The sequence below is a fragment of the Loa loa genome, assembly GCF_000183805.2.
Source record: "Loa loa unplaced genomic scaffold supercont3.12, whole genome shotgun sequence".
NCBI classification, from domain to species: Eukaryota; Metazoa; Nematoda; class Chromadorea; order Rhabditida; family Onchocercidae; genus Loa; species Loa loa.
In genome coordinates this window covers 507,323-523,499 of record NW_018108192.1, presented here as the reverse complement: position 1 = coordinate 523,499, position 16,177 = coordinate 507,323, and the positions used below count along the sequence as shown (strand labels likewise).

The 16,177-nt window shown below is 34.6% G+C and overlaps 4 protein-coding genes across 4 annotated transcripts in view; all 4 read left to right on the top strand.

Annotated features, from left to right (window-relative positions):
* LOAG_16674 (hypothetical protein) overlaps positions 1 to 2,731 on the top strand; it is a gene marked incomplete at its 5' end in the record, with an annotated part of 5,225 nt that extends 2,494 nt beyond the window's left edge. Inside the window, 5 exons of the mRNA XM_020449325.1 lie at positions 137 to 219; positions 776 to 934; positions 1,033 to 1,284; positions 1,794 to 1,956; positions 2,501 to 2,731. Coding sequence (XP_020307188.1) covers positions 137 to 219; positions 776 to 934; positions 1,033 to 1,284; positions 1,794 to 1,956; positions 2,501 to 2,678 — 835 coding nt within the window. The 3' untranslated portion in view covers positions 2,679 to 2,731. The remainder of the gene's footprint in view (positions 1 to 136; positions 220 to 775; positions 935 to 1,032; positions 1,285 to 1,793; positions 1,957 to 2,500) is intronic.
* A 373-nt stretch (positions 2,732 to 3,104) lies between these two features.
* Positions 3,105 to 6,278, top strand: LOAG_06915 (Ras family protein). Its single transcript, XM_003142449.2, has 6 exons — positions 3,105 to 3,286; positions 3,705 to 3,761; positions 3,950 to 4,074; positions 4,455 to 4,594; positions 5,137 to 5,333; positions 5,902 to 6,278. The coding sequence occupies exons 1-6, from the start codon at positions 3,220 to 3,222 to the stop codon at positions 6,045 to 6,047; spliced, it is 732 nt and encodes a 243-aa protein (XP_003142497.1). The 5' UTR covers positions 3,105 to 3,219; the 3' UTR covers positions 6,048 to 6,278.
* Positions 6,279 to 7,626: 1,348 nt separating this feature from the next.
* On the top strand, positions 7,627 to 11,146 carry LOAG_06914 (hypothetical protein). Its single transcript, XM_020447283.1, has 9 exons — positions 7,627 to 7,850; positions 7,985 to 8,200; positions 8,509 to 8,613; positions 8,745 to 8,843; positions 9,220 to 9,319; positions 9,461 to 9,631; positions 9,761 to 9,955; positions 10,378 to 10,597; positions 10,758 to 11,146. The coding sequence occupies exons 1-9, from the start codon at positions 7,761 to 7,763 to the stop codon at positions 10,966 to 10,968; spliced, it is 1,407 nt and encodes a 468-aa protein (XP_020302472.1). The 5' UTR covers positions 7,627 to 7,760; the 3' UTR covers positions 10,969 to 11,146.
* Positions 11,147 to 12,363: 1,217 nt separating this feature from the next.
* LOAG_06913 (hypothetical protein) lies at positions 12,364 to 15,519 on the top strand (the record flags this gene model as incomplete). The annotated part of the gene is made up of 10 exons (XM_020447282.1): positions 12,364 to 12,387; positions 12,543 to 12,606; positions 12,875 to 13,011; positions 13,230 to 13,376; positions 13,754 to 13,918; positions 14,259 to 14,286; positions 14,538 to 14,704; positions 14,848 to 14,993; positions 15,281 to 15,386; positions 15,463 to 15,519. The coding sequence occupies 10 exons, from the start codon at positions 12,364 to 12,366 to the stop codon at positions 15,517 to 15,519; spliced, it is 1,041 nt and encodes a 346-aa protein (XP_020302471.1).
* Positions 15,520 to 16,177: the final 658 nt, after the last annotated feature.

Below are 16,177 nucleotides of genomic sequence, written 5' to 3'. Positions count from 1 at the left end.
ATATATATATATATATATATATATGGTAGTAATTGAGAAGTATATCTGGAAAAGATTCAGAAAATTCATTTTGAGTTCTTCTATATTAATAAAGAGCTTTATTTAAATTTTGAAATTTAGTTTGTGGGATTTTCAGGTATTTATTTGCTGACGATGAAGACCTTGTAATGGCAGCTGAGAAAAGTCCGGATAGTCCTACCACAGATGTTGTCCTTAGTGGTTGGTTTTTATTCCGCCATTTAATTGTCCTTTGAATCTTGAAACAGTTGAATGTTTGTCATTTTCTATCAAAAGAAGATTTTTACCTAGGTATTTTATCACATTCTTATTGCTCAAGTTCTTATCATTTAATAATTTTTTGGAAAACCAATGAGATAGTGTTACTACACAGTTTCATTTCATGAGTTCTTTATATGGCACGAATCTGGTAGTGTTCAGCATCTCATATGGTGACTCCATGCTAATAAAATGGAGTTCACATTGGCGTTTGCATGTAGGCCTATTAATAAGAATATGACTGTGGACATTCTTACAATTCCGTTTGATTTTATTCAGCAGTTATGTTGCGGATGATTTGATTTAATCTTAATTGACGAAAACGAAGTATTATCTTTTCGGCAAGCTAATAGCCTGTGAAGATCTTTCGTTCTATATTTGTTATCTATTTTATGATGTTTAAATGATTTTCATAATGAAATAAATAATCATCAAATGCAGTTTTTAATAGCACTTTTTTTACTCCTGAACGTGAATATAAAATTTGAGGATTTTATAGGAATAAAGCAACGGATTTTGGCGTACCTTTATCATCGATGTACAGATTCAACTCAAGTTGACAATTTTTTGCACACTTTCGCACAGTTTCGTTCGCTAAGAATGTGGCAAATGCAGTTGGTCACTCCAAGCATTATACTGATCCGTTTTGTGAACGAAGGTACCAGTTTCTCGACCTTAATTCCTTGGTTTTAGCTATATTATGTTTGCGAAAATATTTATTAACTTGATCATGCGTTCATATGGCATTTCTTATAGAGGCGTTTGCTGCGACCCCAGGAATTGGCAGTTACCCATTATTACTCGTATTGTTGGACTGGCAAAGAGGTGATGTCCTGGGTGCATTCGATCGCTATTCAACGAATTTTTTGAAAATGGTAGAAAAATGTCAAGAAGAACTGAAGTATGCTCATGTTTCATCAAATCGTTTTCCTTGCACTATTCAACATTGCCAACAAGCACTGGTGGCTTACCAGCGTATGAAGAATGCACTTACTGATGCTCGAGGAGGTTAATCTTGATGAATTTATTCGAATTTACCAATTGAAATGCTTTTATTTAATTTATTATGCTTGAATTATGCAAAATAACTTCATAGGACATTTAAGGGAATTTAGGGAGTGCATACCCGACAACTTAGCTGAGGGATAGTTTAAATAATTGATAAATGACACTTTGGGAGTCTTGAAGGCCTCTGTGTAGAGTATGAAATGGCTCCAGGGTAGTGAACGATTCTTTCGTGGTTATTGAACAAATTGTTTGTTGCAGTACTATAAGACATAGCCGCATAACAAATAGGACATTTTCTATAGATTTCTTCATATGGGAAAGTCCAGAAGTTTCATTCACTTTTACACATCAGTTTCATTCATTTTTGCACATCAGTTTCATTCAGAAGTTTCATTCACTTTTACACACAAGTGTATTGGAAAATTAGTAATTAGCCAGTAATGTATTTGTAATGGATAGTATAAAAGGGATTCATATATTTGACGTTTAACTAAAAATATTAGTTACAGGATCTGATAGGGAAACACGGAGACGTATTATATGTCAGTTGCCTTATTCATTCACTTATGTTCCTGTAGAAACTCCATATTTGGATCCATCAATGTTTCGCTTTGACGATCGATTGATTACACTCATTGAACGGGCCAAATTAGCTGACAGTGAAGTAATTCGGTTAGGATTTACCAATTTTATTGTTTCATGTTTTTTAGTATTAAGGGAATTGAGATCTATTGAAATTTCAGTTGGCGTATTATTTAATGAAACTAAGACATGTCAAGTATCACTTGAATAATTTTCTGTTATGATGGATAAAATTTGTTTCTGCTTTTTCTACATTTCACCAATTTCCCTCTTAAAAGCGTTACTGATAGAATGATTCCTCACGCTTATTTCTCTAGTGCACAGCTTTTTAAGTAAGTTTGTAACAAAATCAGTAGAGTACCATTTTTAAACACTTAGTAAATTTTCTGTTTTCTCCATCTCTAACTAGGATGGTAGGGAATTTTAGAAAATTTCTAAAAAAAATTTCCCTTTTCAGAAATTGGTTTTTCAATCTTGAGAGTTGAGTCAAAATTTCCCTTTTCAGAAATTGGTTTTTCAATCTTGAGAGTTGAGTCCCCTCGAAAGGAACTAAGAAATACAATTTTAAGGATTGTAGATATTACTATAGTAATACTTTTTAGCATCGAAACCGTGAAAACAATGTTAAATTTAGGTTTTTTTCTCGGCTGACATGTTTGCCGTTGTTCGAAATGAATCTCAATCAAGGTCGTTTTGTTCAGCTTCTCTTTCATCCGACAGATCCATTCGCTATTTCAGTCGATCGCACACGTGGCTTTGGCAATGCTACTTTCCACTTACCATCATTTATTACCGTAGACGACCCGGCATGAAAAATCCATCTTTTCCAAAATTAAATCACCGTTTTTTTTTTTTGCTTGTTTCTGTTGTATATACTGTGTTTTGTTACCATTAATTGTTAGAAGTATTCAATTCATCTTTTTGATCTCTGACAGCGTATCCTCATTATTTGAAATATGTCAGTAAATCATTAAATTTTCCTTCAGCTTCTCTCATTTTACCGATTTGCTGGTTAATTTTTATTAGAAATGAATCTTAGCTTATCGTACTTAAGGAGTCATAATAAATATGGCTTAGGGATAGTTTAACTGTGGAATAGAACATTATGGAAAGAGAATAGAATCGTTTTGGTGTTTGAGGGGCCGATATTAAGATTATTACACAAGATATTAAGATTATTACACCTATGGTAGAGAATGAAGAGGATCTGCTGTCATTTCCACCTCTGATGCTGACGTTTGGGATGCAAGGATTGTGAAGTGCTTCTGAGCAAGATTTTCATTGAACTCCTTTATTTCTCTCACGGAGAACACTGAGCAGCAACTTAGAACTTCTCAATTTTGCAAGCAAAAGATGATGTGTTCATCAGTCATTGAAATGCATGTGGCTTTGATTGGGATGACGGGTTGCGGGAAATCGGGTGAGAATTATTGCATTATTTAGATCTTTACAAGGAATACTCTGACTTAATCGACTGTTGCGGACACTATTGTAATTAATATTTAAGGAAAGAACAAATGGCAGTGGTAAGGTTAGGTTTCTCATTTTTTTTTCATAGATGAATTAATAATGTGCTTTATTGACATTTGACATTGTACAATGGTATTTCGTTCTTGCAGATTATTCAGAATAACAGTATTTGTATCGGTTAGAAATGAGCTTTTCCTGAATTTCCCTGTCACTTCTTTTAATAAACTGTGCGTTCTACTAATAGAATTAAGCTCTGTCTTTCAAAATTCTAAATTGCCTCATCTTTTCCTCACCTTGTGGACGCCGGTACTGTATTTGGCTTAATTTGCAAATATTTCTTTCCATTGTTACCGTTCTTTACTTCACAGCTTTGGCAGTGAAATACATAGCGCGTCGGTTCATTGGCGAGTATGATCCAAACCTTGGTTTGTTTTTGCCTTTTATTCCACAGGTTTGGTATGTCAAGATCTCAGTTGTCTTGAGATCTAGCTATCAATGATAGGAAGGCTTTGATTTTTGATCCCATTAAAGTCCTCACTTTTTTCATACACTGAGCAAGAAGTTATTTCCATACATTTTGAAATTATAAGTTATTTGAACTTTAAATCGTCAGAAGATACTTACTGTCGTCAAGATGTTTTACTCTCGCAACCAGTGGTCGTTTGGTTGATGGATACAGTGGATGGTTCAGGACGGGATGCGATGCGTTACCTTTCGTGGGCTGATGTTTACATCGTTGTTAGTTCTCTTGAAATAGAAAAATTACTGTAGACTTGTCAGTTTGTGTAGATTGATTTTAGCGTTATTGAAATGACCATTTTTTCATCTATTCCTGACATAAAAAGCCTTTTAATCTAACCCTTTTCATTAAAGTCAAGGTCCTTACTTTGTTCCTAGGCTGGATAAATTCCATCAAGAAGATGGCAATCTTTTTTCTTATAAGTGAATAACGGATAATTATTTCACGAAGAGGGACACTGCTAGTTTTATAAAATGAAATTCAACGGCTTCATGGGACTACTTTTTGATTGTTTATGAAGTTTTCTTTGTTATGTCGTGGAGTAGAGTTTAATATCTTTCAAATATTTCTAAAAAAGTTTTGAGTTTACCATTTTGAGGTATATGACATAACATCACAACTGTCTCTGCAGTACGCAGAATCGACAATGCAGCAGATTGCGGCCCACGAACATCATCTTTGCTCACGGCAACATAAATGTTTACTTGTAGGGAATAAGACTGATCTTGAACGCTACCGGTAAGTGTTTGAAAAATGTTCTGCAAAATTGAAGTCGATCAAAGAACTTCACTTTATAAAGTCACTTTTCTTGCGAGGAAATGATAGGATGCCTGACTAGCATTTACTCCGTTTCATTATTTGCAAGATATTCAATGTTTAAAAACATGCATATTTTAAATTTCTGGGTCTCTGAGTTTTCTGGACTCAAAATTTTTTAGACCGGAAATTAGAAACCTTCTCGGACTGTGATTTTCCTTCATCAGATTACTCTTTATCGGTTGCTCACCGATCGATCTGCCGTTTTCTTTTGTGGTCTAAAAAATCTTGAGTCCAGTTTGTTGGTTAGTTCAGTTTTTTTAAGGAAATGTAGTTTTTTTAAGTTTACCAAGGTAACCAAATTTCAGTCATCGATGCCACGTGGACTGACGAGAATTTTACTCTTCTGTGAAAAAAATTCAGAGAAGCGAGCTAGCAAAGTACAGCAGTGTAAAGAGATGTGTTAATTTTGACAGTGACAGTTATACACAGAATACTTCTCTGTTGAAGACTAATACTTCTAGGCAGGTGAGTGAATCAGATGGTGAAAAGCTAGCGAAACGGTTTGGTGTGATGTTCGGTGAGATCTCAGCTGTAGATGAATGGGAACGAGTTGCTGCGCTCTTCAGACGTCCAATCGCAGTGCTTTTAACTGATCGATCCAAAAGACGTAGTCCTTCTCCACGACTTTGTTCTTCCGATTCTGAAATCGCTTCTTCGAGTAAGTTTCCTCCCTAATATTTCAGTATGAACATATCTTTCGGAGGAGGGAAAGAAGAATAGTAATAGTTCAGTTGAATCAAAGGCACAGAGATACATTCTCGAAAGCAGCAGGGTCGTTGCAAACTTTTGTTGCATTTGGGATGATAGGGAATAGAAACAAACATTATAAATTAAAAGAACAGCCTGATGAGCAAGTGTATCAAAAAAAATAAAAGAAATGGTGAATGAATCGTGATGTATCCTTCAATAGACTTACATACGAATTATTTTGCTTGAATCATCAGCTGAAAGCGTAGTGCACTAGTTTTGCCGATATATTACTGGTTCAGTTTTCTAGTGCATTTTTTCGGAAAATTCGTGCAGCTTTTTGTCATCAATAATATTCCTGATTACTTTACTCTTTTTGTGAAGTACCACCTAATAATATAAAGTAGAGCCGCACGGTAATTTTTTCTGCGAAATTTCATGGGGCTGTAAAATGGAGGTTGGGAGTGGAGCGCAGTAATCGGTGGCGGTGGAGTGACAGTTTGTTTTGTTTTGCGAAACTATTTCTAAATCGCTTTCAGTGAATAAAAATGCTTTCTCAATGAAAAATTCTGGTCGTTCCGGTACATTCGGTCTTCGTTCGAAGAGCCCAAAAGGAGTTGACATGGTCAAAATGCCCTCTTCAAAAAAAAGTGGCCACAAGTTGTTGAAACTGTTCCATAACTGAGATTGCTCGCGTTCTGTGCATGATGATCTTGAGATTTTTATCTTTTTGAAGCGTTTGTTTAATAGCAAAGGGAATCAAATTATTGTCTAGTTTACTTGAGAAAGCATTGTTGACATTCAGTGTTATCGTGAAAGGATATGAATAAAATCAAAAATTAAAACAGGTACATCCCTTAGATTTCCTTTTATTATCTTTTTCTCTAGCCTGATGTTTCGCCGAATAAATTTCGACTAATCTTAATCACTATTATTATCACATCGAAACAATTCAAAAACGCTGTGAGACCAACCAGAAATCAAAATCTCGACAATTAGCTCTTCCAGTGGAGAACATGTCTGCCAGACATACCAGCACAGGGCACATGATGCGTTTCTCTTTTACCGTTCGAGTTGGTATTACATAAAAAGGATAAAAAGATCATCTATGGAAATTTTGAACTTGGTGAAGTTGAATTTATTGAGTGAACAGTACTATTTATTGTATGCACTTTCCGTGAAATATGGGACTTCCTCTCATATCATCTAGGAATTTCCTTTCTTTCTTCAATTTTCGAAAATTGACAGAGGAGCTGAGGCGAGAAATACGATATATCCAGCTGTAAACAATCGCAAAGCGTTGCTAAGGATCGCAAATTTCCTAATGACACAATTATGTCAAACAATCCAATAATACTTGTTCGTTAAGAAAGAGATTTGATGACTCAACGCCCTAAATGACGCAATGAGTTGGTATGTAGGAATGCTAGAGGAGAAGGAGTGATTTTTGGATAAGTTCACTTCATTCCGTATAGTTTGAGTTTACTGTTTAAGTAGATGACAAATGTAGGGTAGGAGACTCTCAGGAATATGCATAGAAAGAGCGATGATTCATCCACTGGTGCGGTTATTAAGGAAATGTTCGAATCAAAGCTGATTATTCATCCATTTGATCTGTGTGAATCGACTGTCAGCCTGCCTAAGGCCCAGTTGTCATCTGGATAATCCGATCCTGTCTAACAGTGTAAATCGCTACTTTGAACATTGATCACATTTGTGATGTTTATTTCTATATTTTACGCAGTCTCTATCCAACCTCCTACCTAACTCACATAGAACTCTGCATCTTCATCGTTTTGCACCTTTCATTGATTTCTACCTCTCATGCCAGGTGTCATGCAATTAGAAGGAGGACAGATTTACAGGTGATCTTCGTAGTTTCCTTATTTTGTAGCCTAGAAGGAAAGGAACTCCTGTGTACTTGCTATCCTATTAAGCGTGAAATATTTACTTCCAATTGATCTCTATAACCTATCCTAACATCCCATCCCAAGCGTCTTTTGTATTTGACGTATGTACAGTATGTATCATTTGACGCATACTCTCTCCCTTTTGTAATATAAATTTCGTTTGGTATCCTTCTAATGTGTTTCAGAACTGTGCTCAGATCCTTTTTTTTCTTGTGTTAGTGACTTGACTTCTTTCTTAAGCTCTGATTCATCTGGACAAACTACGAATTGCTGTGGTTTTAGGAACTGTCCATTAATAGCTTAATGTTAGAAGCCATCATGTACGTAACATCCCCCCAAATTTGTTATCTTTTTTGTAAGCGATGGAGTTGTAACGTTGAAAGATGTTGAACTCTATTTGGTAAGACTTCGTAAACGTACAACATATTGGCGTGTGCATACAAATTGTTAGCAGAAGAGTGAAACTGTGGTGTTACCATAAATACAAGATGCCGACAAATCGTGACATCAGTGAACTGTATTGTGAAGCGTGTGCTTGCATGGAACAAGGCCTTTGCTATGATGAAATCGACGACATTGTTAGTTTTGCTTATTTGTATGTGTTGGTATTGCTGAGTCGAGAAAGAATCAGTGGAAAATTAAGAGGAAAAAGCTTTTCAACTGATGAGCTATCATCTAAAAATTGTTCATTTTTAAAAGAGATGAGTTTTAGGAAAATGCACTGGCATTTTATGATCGAAGTTTGTTGCTTATAAAAGAAGCAGCGAAGGGAAAGAACTTCAAAAAAAGTGCCATGTATAAAGTAGTAATGGAAGGTAAGGGTCGAGTGGAAGCAAGGATGAAGGATTTAAATGCAAATAAGAAAAGACAGAAACAAGTCAAAGATGCCGCATTGGACAGCGAAAAGATTGAAATGGAAAATGAACAGGTCTTTTTTTATGATCACTTTTTATGTTGAAAATCATATCGCGAACTTTTCTGACTACGCTTTAGAATAGTGGCTTCTAACCTTTTTTTGACGGAGGGTCGCTTTGGCTTTTTTATTTATAGCATGGAACACCAGAAAAATAATACTGTTAATTTGAAGGTATATTTAATAAAAACTTTTGATGCACTAGTTAAATTTAAAGTAATATTGTAATATTAGTGCTCGCTGACCATCGGTTGGAAATCACTACTTTGGACAGATTCTTAAAGAAAATAAACAAAATTCAATCAAATAGTACGAATGTTTAGTTCTATAACAAAAAGGAGTTGAAAAAGCAGATCGAATCAGTGCACACTATAGAGGCAGATCTGATATATTACATACCAGATGGAGTACAGCTCTTCATTGTTGAGGTAGGTTAAAGTTTTTGCTACCATTTGTAAGTTTGATGGAAGAAAAATTATCGTTGGTGTAACGATGTATTTTAAGTAAACCACTCGAGGTTTCTCGATAACCTAAAAGTTTCGAGCCTATTCATTTTCAGAATGAAAGTACTTCAACTCCAACTATTCCTTCTTCTCTAGAAATTTTCCGGTTCCCTCCAAATCAAAAAGAAACTATCCAGATGGAAGCATTTATGCAGGTATGTCTTGTCATCAGTTATGGCAGGCTAAAGATCGAAGGGATATTTATCATCCTCCGAATGAAATAGCATATTCCTGTTTTCCTTTTCAGCCTTTAAGCCGAAGGTTTCGTTTAGGTTCAAAAGTCTTCAATTTATGCTTTTTTTTTAATACTGGTGCGAAATAGAAATATACGAGCCACTTTTAAGTGGACAAGGTAGTTTATATTCCAATTTTTTGGTTTCATGATTTGCTTTCAAATGACAGACAAGTTTTGGCTTGCAATTGGAAAAGCAAGCATTAGTTGTGAGGACTGCAGAAACTGTCCGATCATTTATTGCATGCATTCCTTTATGACAGAGCCACGAATTATAATTATTTTCTGCATGATTTTAGGTTGGTCCATGGTCATATCCATTGGTTCGTGGAAAAACACCAGTTTTGAAAAATGATTTTGGCGCTTACGTAATGCCAAACCCAACTCCAGAGCATCCAGGCAATACCGTTAGATTTGTAGTAGAATTTTTCTTGAGCTTTTTTTAAAAAATCTTTTTTTAAAAAAAAGCTTTCTTTAAATCTTGACAACTCTTCGAGTTTCAGTTAATCGTATTGCTAACTATACATTTGTATGTTGCAGATATGTTTGTTGGGATCCTTTTGCCGAAAAATCTGAACACTAAGGATGAAGATGATTTCTACTCAATATTGAAGCATTACACCGAGGTACGAACCCAGGAACTTGCTCGCCAAATGAGTAAAGAAGAAAGGGAGCATCTTAGTCAGAAAATTGGCGATTTCTTGATGAGAGGTTATTTTTTCCTCATATGTTGGAATTTTTCTTCTAGATGAAAATTTAGGATGTGTATTTTGAATAAAATACTTGGAACCCTGTGAACTAGTCGATCACAAAAATCTATTTTTGCAAAATTCTATACAGGTGGTGATTACTTGGCAACAAATATAAATAATGTTGGCCAGAAGACATCCAAAATCGTGTCTGACAAATCAGCACAAATTCGGTCTTCACTTGCCCCAGATCAAGAACCACTGCAAATAAATTCAGGCATCAGATTCGGTATACATTATGTTCACAAGGGTAGCAAAGTGGTCGCGAAGTGCACAAAGTATCTATGTAAGTTTCGTATTTCTTTTGGTTTTTAAAATCGTATAGAGTTAGCAGCTAAGTAATTAACACATTTCCCAAAAAGATGAATTGCAATTCCTTCGCGGGTAGCTTAATAAAATTCTGAGTTTGTAAATTCTAAAAATGTCGATTGGATGGTAAATTGATAAATTGATTAATTTACTACAATTTTCTTTCCAATCCATAAATCACTTTTACGGTAAAAGGGGAAGAGAGGAGAATAGGTAGCAGGTAACATTCTGTAGATGATCGAAATTACATTAGCTTTAGTTAAATATTGCTGTTATGTGGGTCTGGTGTACTTATATTATTCATTTCAAATGTTTTTTTAAATTATTTCTGTTCCATGAATCTTTTAATACTAGCTTCATTCCCTTATTTCTTAAAAATATAAGAATTCTTCATTTTAGTGGATAAAATTGGGGATATGGGTATATTAGTTGGGAAGAATTTAGCGTCTGGTGCAGAGAAACACCTCGGTGGTAGTGGGAGTGGTGTTGTTCATGGCACAGTTTATGTATTGGGAAGTGGTATCACCAGTGCAAGTACTATATGGATTGCTCTCGAAAATGTCTCTAAGACAATGGCTAAAAGTATTGCTGATGAAACGGTCGATACTGTGAGGCATAAGTAGGTTTCCATTCAGATCTGGAGATCAATTTTTCATTGCCATTAAAAAACGTGCTCTTTGAAATTCTGTGTCAAGTAAACTTTAAAGATACTTGTCATTATTATCTATTGCTTACTGAAATTTCCATATCTTATTATTTATCCGGATTTGAATTTGCAGATGGGGTAATCAAGCTTCGATAACAGCACATGAAGCACTATACGCAACCGGTCATACTTCTTTGGCTGCTTTGCAGCTTTGGGATCTTGGTCCACGATCTATTGCCGGTCGTGCAGCTCGTAAAGCAGGCACGCAATTTGTTACTGATTTGTATAAGAAGCGATCAACTCCACGTCTGGAAGATACGAAGAAGGGAAACATTCAGACATGAGGATTAATTCGTTTCCAAGATTTTTTAACCAAATTTAGAGTAACTGAAGGGATCGTTTTCGAGACATTTCTTTTTTTTACTGGTTCGAACAATTCATTCTTCCACATTTCACCTAGCCATTTGCTTCTTTTCTGTAATCATTGTTTTTGATTTGGATTTACCCGAAATCTTTGAATACTGCTTTTACAGATTATCGTATTTTATTTTTTCAATTTCAAAAAGCTTCTATAAACTGGATAGTCATTTAGTGCCTGCTTGCTGAGTCTGAAGTTTTGATGCTAACAGGAAAGCAAATTGCAATTTTTGCGATTTTTCCTTTTTTTAAAATTTTCAAATGTATGTAGAGACGTAGTAAGTGATTATGAACTTCTGTAAGCACTATATTTCCTTATTATATTTCTTTGTTTATAATGGGATGTTATAACTTTGTAAAGACTAGATATCGGTACAAACAAATCAATTTTCAAGATATATGCAGTCTATTGTGCTATATTTTCATTACATTATTGTTGTCTTTGGTCATCTTTATCATTTGTCACCTTTATCATATGCATTTAGTTATCTTTATCATAGCGTGGTGCGCTGTACATGCTTGTTGTGATGTAATCAAAAAATATACAGGACTCTTTTTTAATCAATCTAAAGTGGGAGGAACTAATTTGAATTCGACTAGTTCATTTAATCAAAGGAATTAAATTGAACCAGCGGAATTTCCCCTTGATGGGATATCTCTAAATGGCTCTTTTGGTTTGTCGACTTCGTTAAATCCTGGTTATCGGATGACTCGGTGAGCCTGTAGCAAACATGAGCTGGTGTGAAATGCATGTTTAGAAATTTGCGGTACGGCCAAGTCGATAAATTCCTGAATGTCTATGCAAGGTGTTCTGTGATTGTATTAGCGAGTTTTGTCAACGTAAAGAACGGGCTCAGGCGAGTTTACTCGATGAGCATTTTGTCATACGTTGATACATTTCAGTCAAGGTCAAATAAGCAAATCCACGAGCTAATCTCAGCCCACTGCAATTGAGCGATTGGTGTAGGGTTTTCGGTTTCTATTAATGTCTATTAATAGCGAAATGAAATCGCATTTTGCTATCTCTAATGCAAAATTCGGGTAGATGGAAGATGTTATGGTAATAGGTACTTTTTTTTTAGCTCGCATAATGAGCTGGAATTTGTGAAAAAGAGGAAGCATCATAGGGTATTATGCAACCACAGACGAGTATTCGTATACGAGTCTAAGTGACCTGAGGAAGTGCAACACGGAAAGAAAGATAAGTGTTAATTATTATCTGGTGACAGGTGCGGCCCGTCACATTCCAGCAATTTAGTAGGAGATTCATGGAATCATGAAATAGTGTCGATTCGAATTCAGCGACTATCCTTGTCTTTAATATGTACAAGGAGTGTTATTGGGCGGTAATTCATTTCATTCAATGGACTGCTGAGAAAAGATTAAAGTTAATTGTTGGGTTGATCGACTCATTCACCGGTGACCAGCTGATTCAGTGATCACTCTGTTCTTGTTCTTACTTAAGCTTTCTTCCGAGTTCGACAAATGAAAACTTTTGCAGATTCATGTGTTTGCTAAGGTTGCTGAAGTGAGAAATATCCGGTCGGTTGATATCTTGGAAAATGGTAAGTTCATTCCAGTAGTGTAACTGTCTCTGTCCCAATCTTTTGTTTACTGTGTCAGCATAAGATTCAATTTTATGAATTGATTAGAGACAAAAAAAAAAAAAAAAAATGAAAGATAGAGGAAAGCCATATTGTATTCATCCTGCAGTTTATATTTGCCTATTTTCCATTAGAAAAGTTATGGCTCTCCGTTAAATTTTGTTTCATTCAAACATTTCTATTATAGACTGTCTTGTAGAAAGCATCTGAAATTTGCTTCATTTTTCAGTGCAGATAGTCAGTGTTATATATTTGCGGGATTCTAGTGCGGGTCCTTTTATACGATGCACCGTATATAGCGAATTGACGGATACATTTCCGCAAAGAATTAAAACTGACCAAATTATCCAACTTAATCATATCCACGTAAGTTACTTATCACTGGAATGGAAATAAGTAGACAATACAACATCATTAATTCGAATAGTTCACGTAAGCAGTTTTCAGTGATTCTGATCCCTGGTCGGTCACCTGTCATTTCATTTTCCAATAAAATAAATGCCAATTTTCTCATAGTCCTGTGAATTTCGTATAAATAAAATTAAATGCTCATATACTTCCATAATTATTTTTTATGATGATAGATCCGAACCAATCGGGGAAGGCCACCATCGTTGTATGGAAAACTGAATGTGGCTGGATTCGCTGTCGCATTAATTACATATCAACCATTCAATATTATTTTCCACTCATCTGCTAACTACAGTGTATCCGAAAACTGCCAAAAAATGGTATAGCTTATTAAATTTATTTTAGGTTACTTTAAAGACTGGTTCTGTGTTCTTTAAATGATCAATTTAAACTAACTGATAAGGTTTTTCGTCTTTTTTTGGAATACCGCGTCTTCGGATGCCAACTCTTAATAAATATCTTGCATGAATTTCGTTTCTTCTCTAAATGTTCAAATGTATTAAATTTCTTCAGTCAAGTTGGTAAATGTATTAAATTTCTCCGGTTAACTTGCTTTTCACGATTAATTTAGATTTGTTTAGCAAATCCAAGTCTACCTTGGTACGATAATTATCCAAGAACTGCAGTAAACAAATATTGATTAATGATTTTTTTTTTCAGTCTTGAAATCTTACAATATATATCTGTTTGTTTTTAGGTTTTTTTAGGTCTGCTTGTTCAAGGTTATTCAAGTGATATGCCTGTTGTCTCGCCTGTAGCTAATTCCATTTTTGGCAATACACTTGGATTTAATAATGAAAATAAAACAGTTTGTCGTTTGGATCAACTCATACGTTTTCAATATCATAACATTGTTGTACAGGTATTAAAATTAAATTGTAGTGTTTTAATTTGTAGCTAACAACTAATAACTAAATGGAAACTGAGAATAATAGGACATGTGATCAAGATTTTCCTAAAATATTCGAAATTTCAATACTGATATCGACTTTAGACTAATATTTTAAGTTCCAATATTACTTTGCTTCCATTTTGTGACATTAAGAGGAAGTAAAAGAAAAATTAAGCAAATTCTCAGCAAGTCAAGTAAAATTGATATTCATGATCGTCAGAAATGTCACTCTTCTCTTGTTGCTTTGACGTTGCTTAATCGTTTTTCATTTTCATACCAGGACGAAATGTACACATATCTTTAATTGCAGGCAGTATCAATATTCATAAGTGATAGGGGTAATATACGAAACCACCCAGATATCTGATTCACTTTATTTGTTTATATCAGTCGAAGACTCAATGATCAAGTTATAATAATATGCTTCCTTTGGAATTCACTTAGAAATTAGGTTTGTACTAATTGTTTCACTCAATTTTCTGATTTTGTTCGTCTTGTAAAAGCCTGGAGTTCATAGTTGGTTAGATATGAAGGAACTATTTTTAGTAAATAATTTTGAGAAATTTCACTTAGAGGCTATTTATATCAGTAATGGATAAGATTTTTGCATTGCAGTTCTTTTTCTTTTTCTTTATGAATGAAAATATTTCTGAAACGATACATGCTGATGAAGAATTGAATTCAATGGCTAAGGAATATCTTTGCGATGTAGTTTTTTATGATGAACATGGAGATTGTCTGAAAAGAACTGTTAAGGTGATTCTACAATTTCAAAAGTCCAGTTCATGCAGTTTCGAGAATACATAGCAGTGGACATTATATGTTGAATTGAGAAATTTGAATATGCGCCTCTCGGTTTGGGATTTTAATTTAGGAATTAAAACATAAATTTCATTTAGCCTGGTGATATAATGCTTCTCATCAATGTGCATTATTATGTCAGGAAAAACTGCAGTGTGCTAGCCTTACATGAAGGTGGTGAACGTTATAACAGAGGCATCAGAATTTTGGATCATTCTTCGAGTCAAAAAGCAGAGCTATTGAAGTATGAACTCCTGCTGATTTGTACGAATTCAAGATGTTCCTGTTAATTCTATTATTCGGCACTTACTTTATTTTTAATTCATATAAGCCTCGTTTTTTCACTTCTCTAATTATTATGTAAATGTAATTTTGTGTTTAAAAAATTCTTTTAGAAGTTCAGAATATCAGCTTTCGGCACCTTGTTTTGTCGCACAAAATTTTAACTAGACTTTGCTCGTATAACACTATAAAATATTCACGATTTGTAGGTTGCAGTTTGACGTCATCTAATTTCTTTTTTTTTTACAGTGCCGTGAAAGCTTTTGTTGCAAACAGGACTTTTTCGATGCAAGGGGTTTATGATGCTTCTTTCACTTCTGAAGTTGCTGTGATTTTAGAAGAAAGTACAAGTATGGTTTTATGTCTATTTCCAAGTTTATTTCTGAGCATGCATACATCATGGATTTCTTCATTGTAATTTCCTATTTCAGAGATTTGCGGATAATACATATCAGGCGCTGGTTATAGCTATTGTCATTTCAAAGTAATCATTTTTAGTCCTGACAGATGCATAAATTCGAACGAAATTAAGAATTTAAATTTCCTTTGTCAAAACATTCCAATTCTCCTTTTGCCTGCAGTGAAGAATATAATTGTTGATATTTTAGTTGTTCATCATCATGTGACTATGATAGTTTTTACGGGTTTTTTTTTTCGCGTAGAAAGATTGGTTGATGAGTGGAGGGACGTCTTGAATTTCATAGTGGAAAAAAAATGAGGATCGAACGTAGAAATCGAAAGACAGCGAAATAGGCTGCTAGAGCGGAAAAATTAAACTTAGTATATTGTTTCTTTGTAAGTTCTCCACATTATACGCCAATCTTTAAGTTTAGAAGTTTTTCGTTTTCGAAACTGACTGACTACTTCTAGCTCACTTCTTTCAAAGGCTGGCTCATTAAATTAACTTTAACTTACCTGACTAGACTGCAATCACTACTTTGCCTCTAAATAAACTGTTTTTCAATCTTTTAGCTCTTGATTAAAAGCGATTTGGATTGGTTAATTTGGAGATCGATTTGAAACCATCCACTGAACATCAAACGCAGTGAAGCATAAAATTGTTTACTAGCTTTGGATTTCCACGCTTCTGCAAATAACTCATCCTCTTATGCCTTTCATAATAACCACAATGGTTTATAGACGACC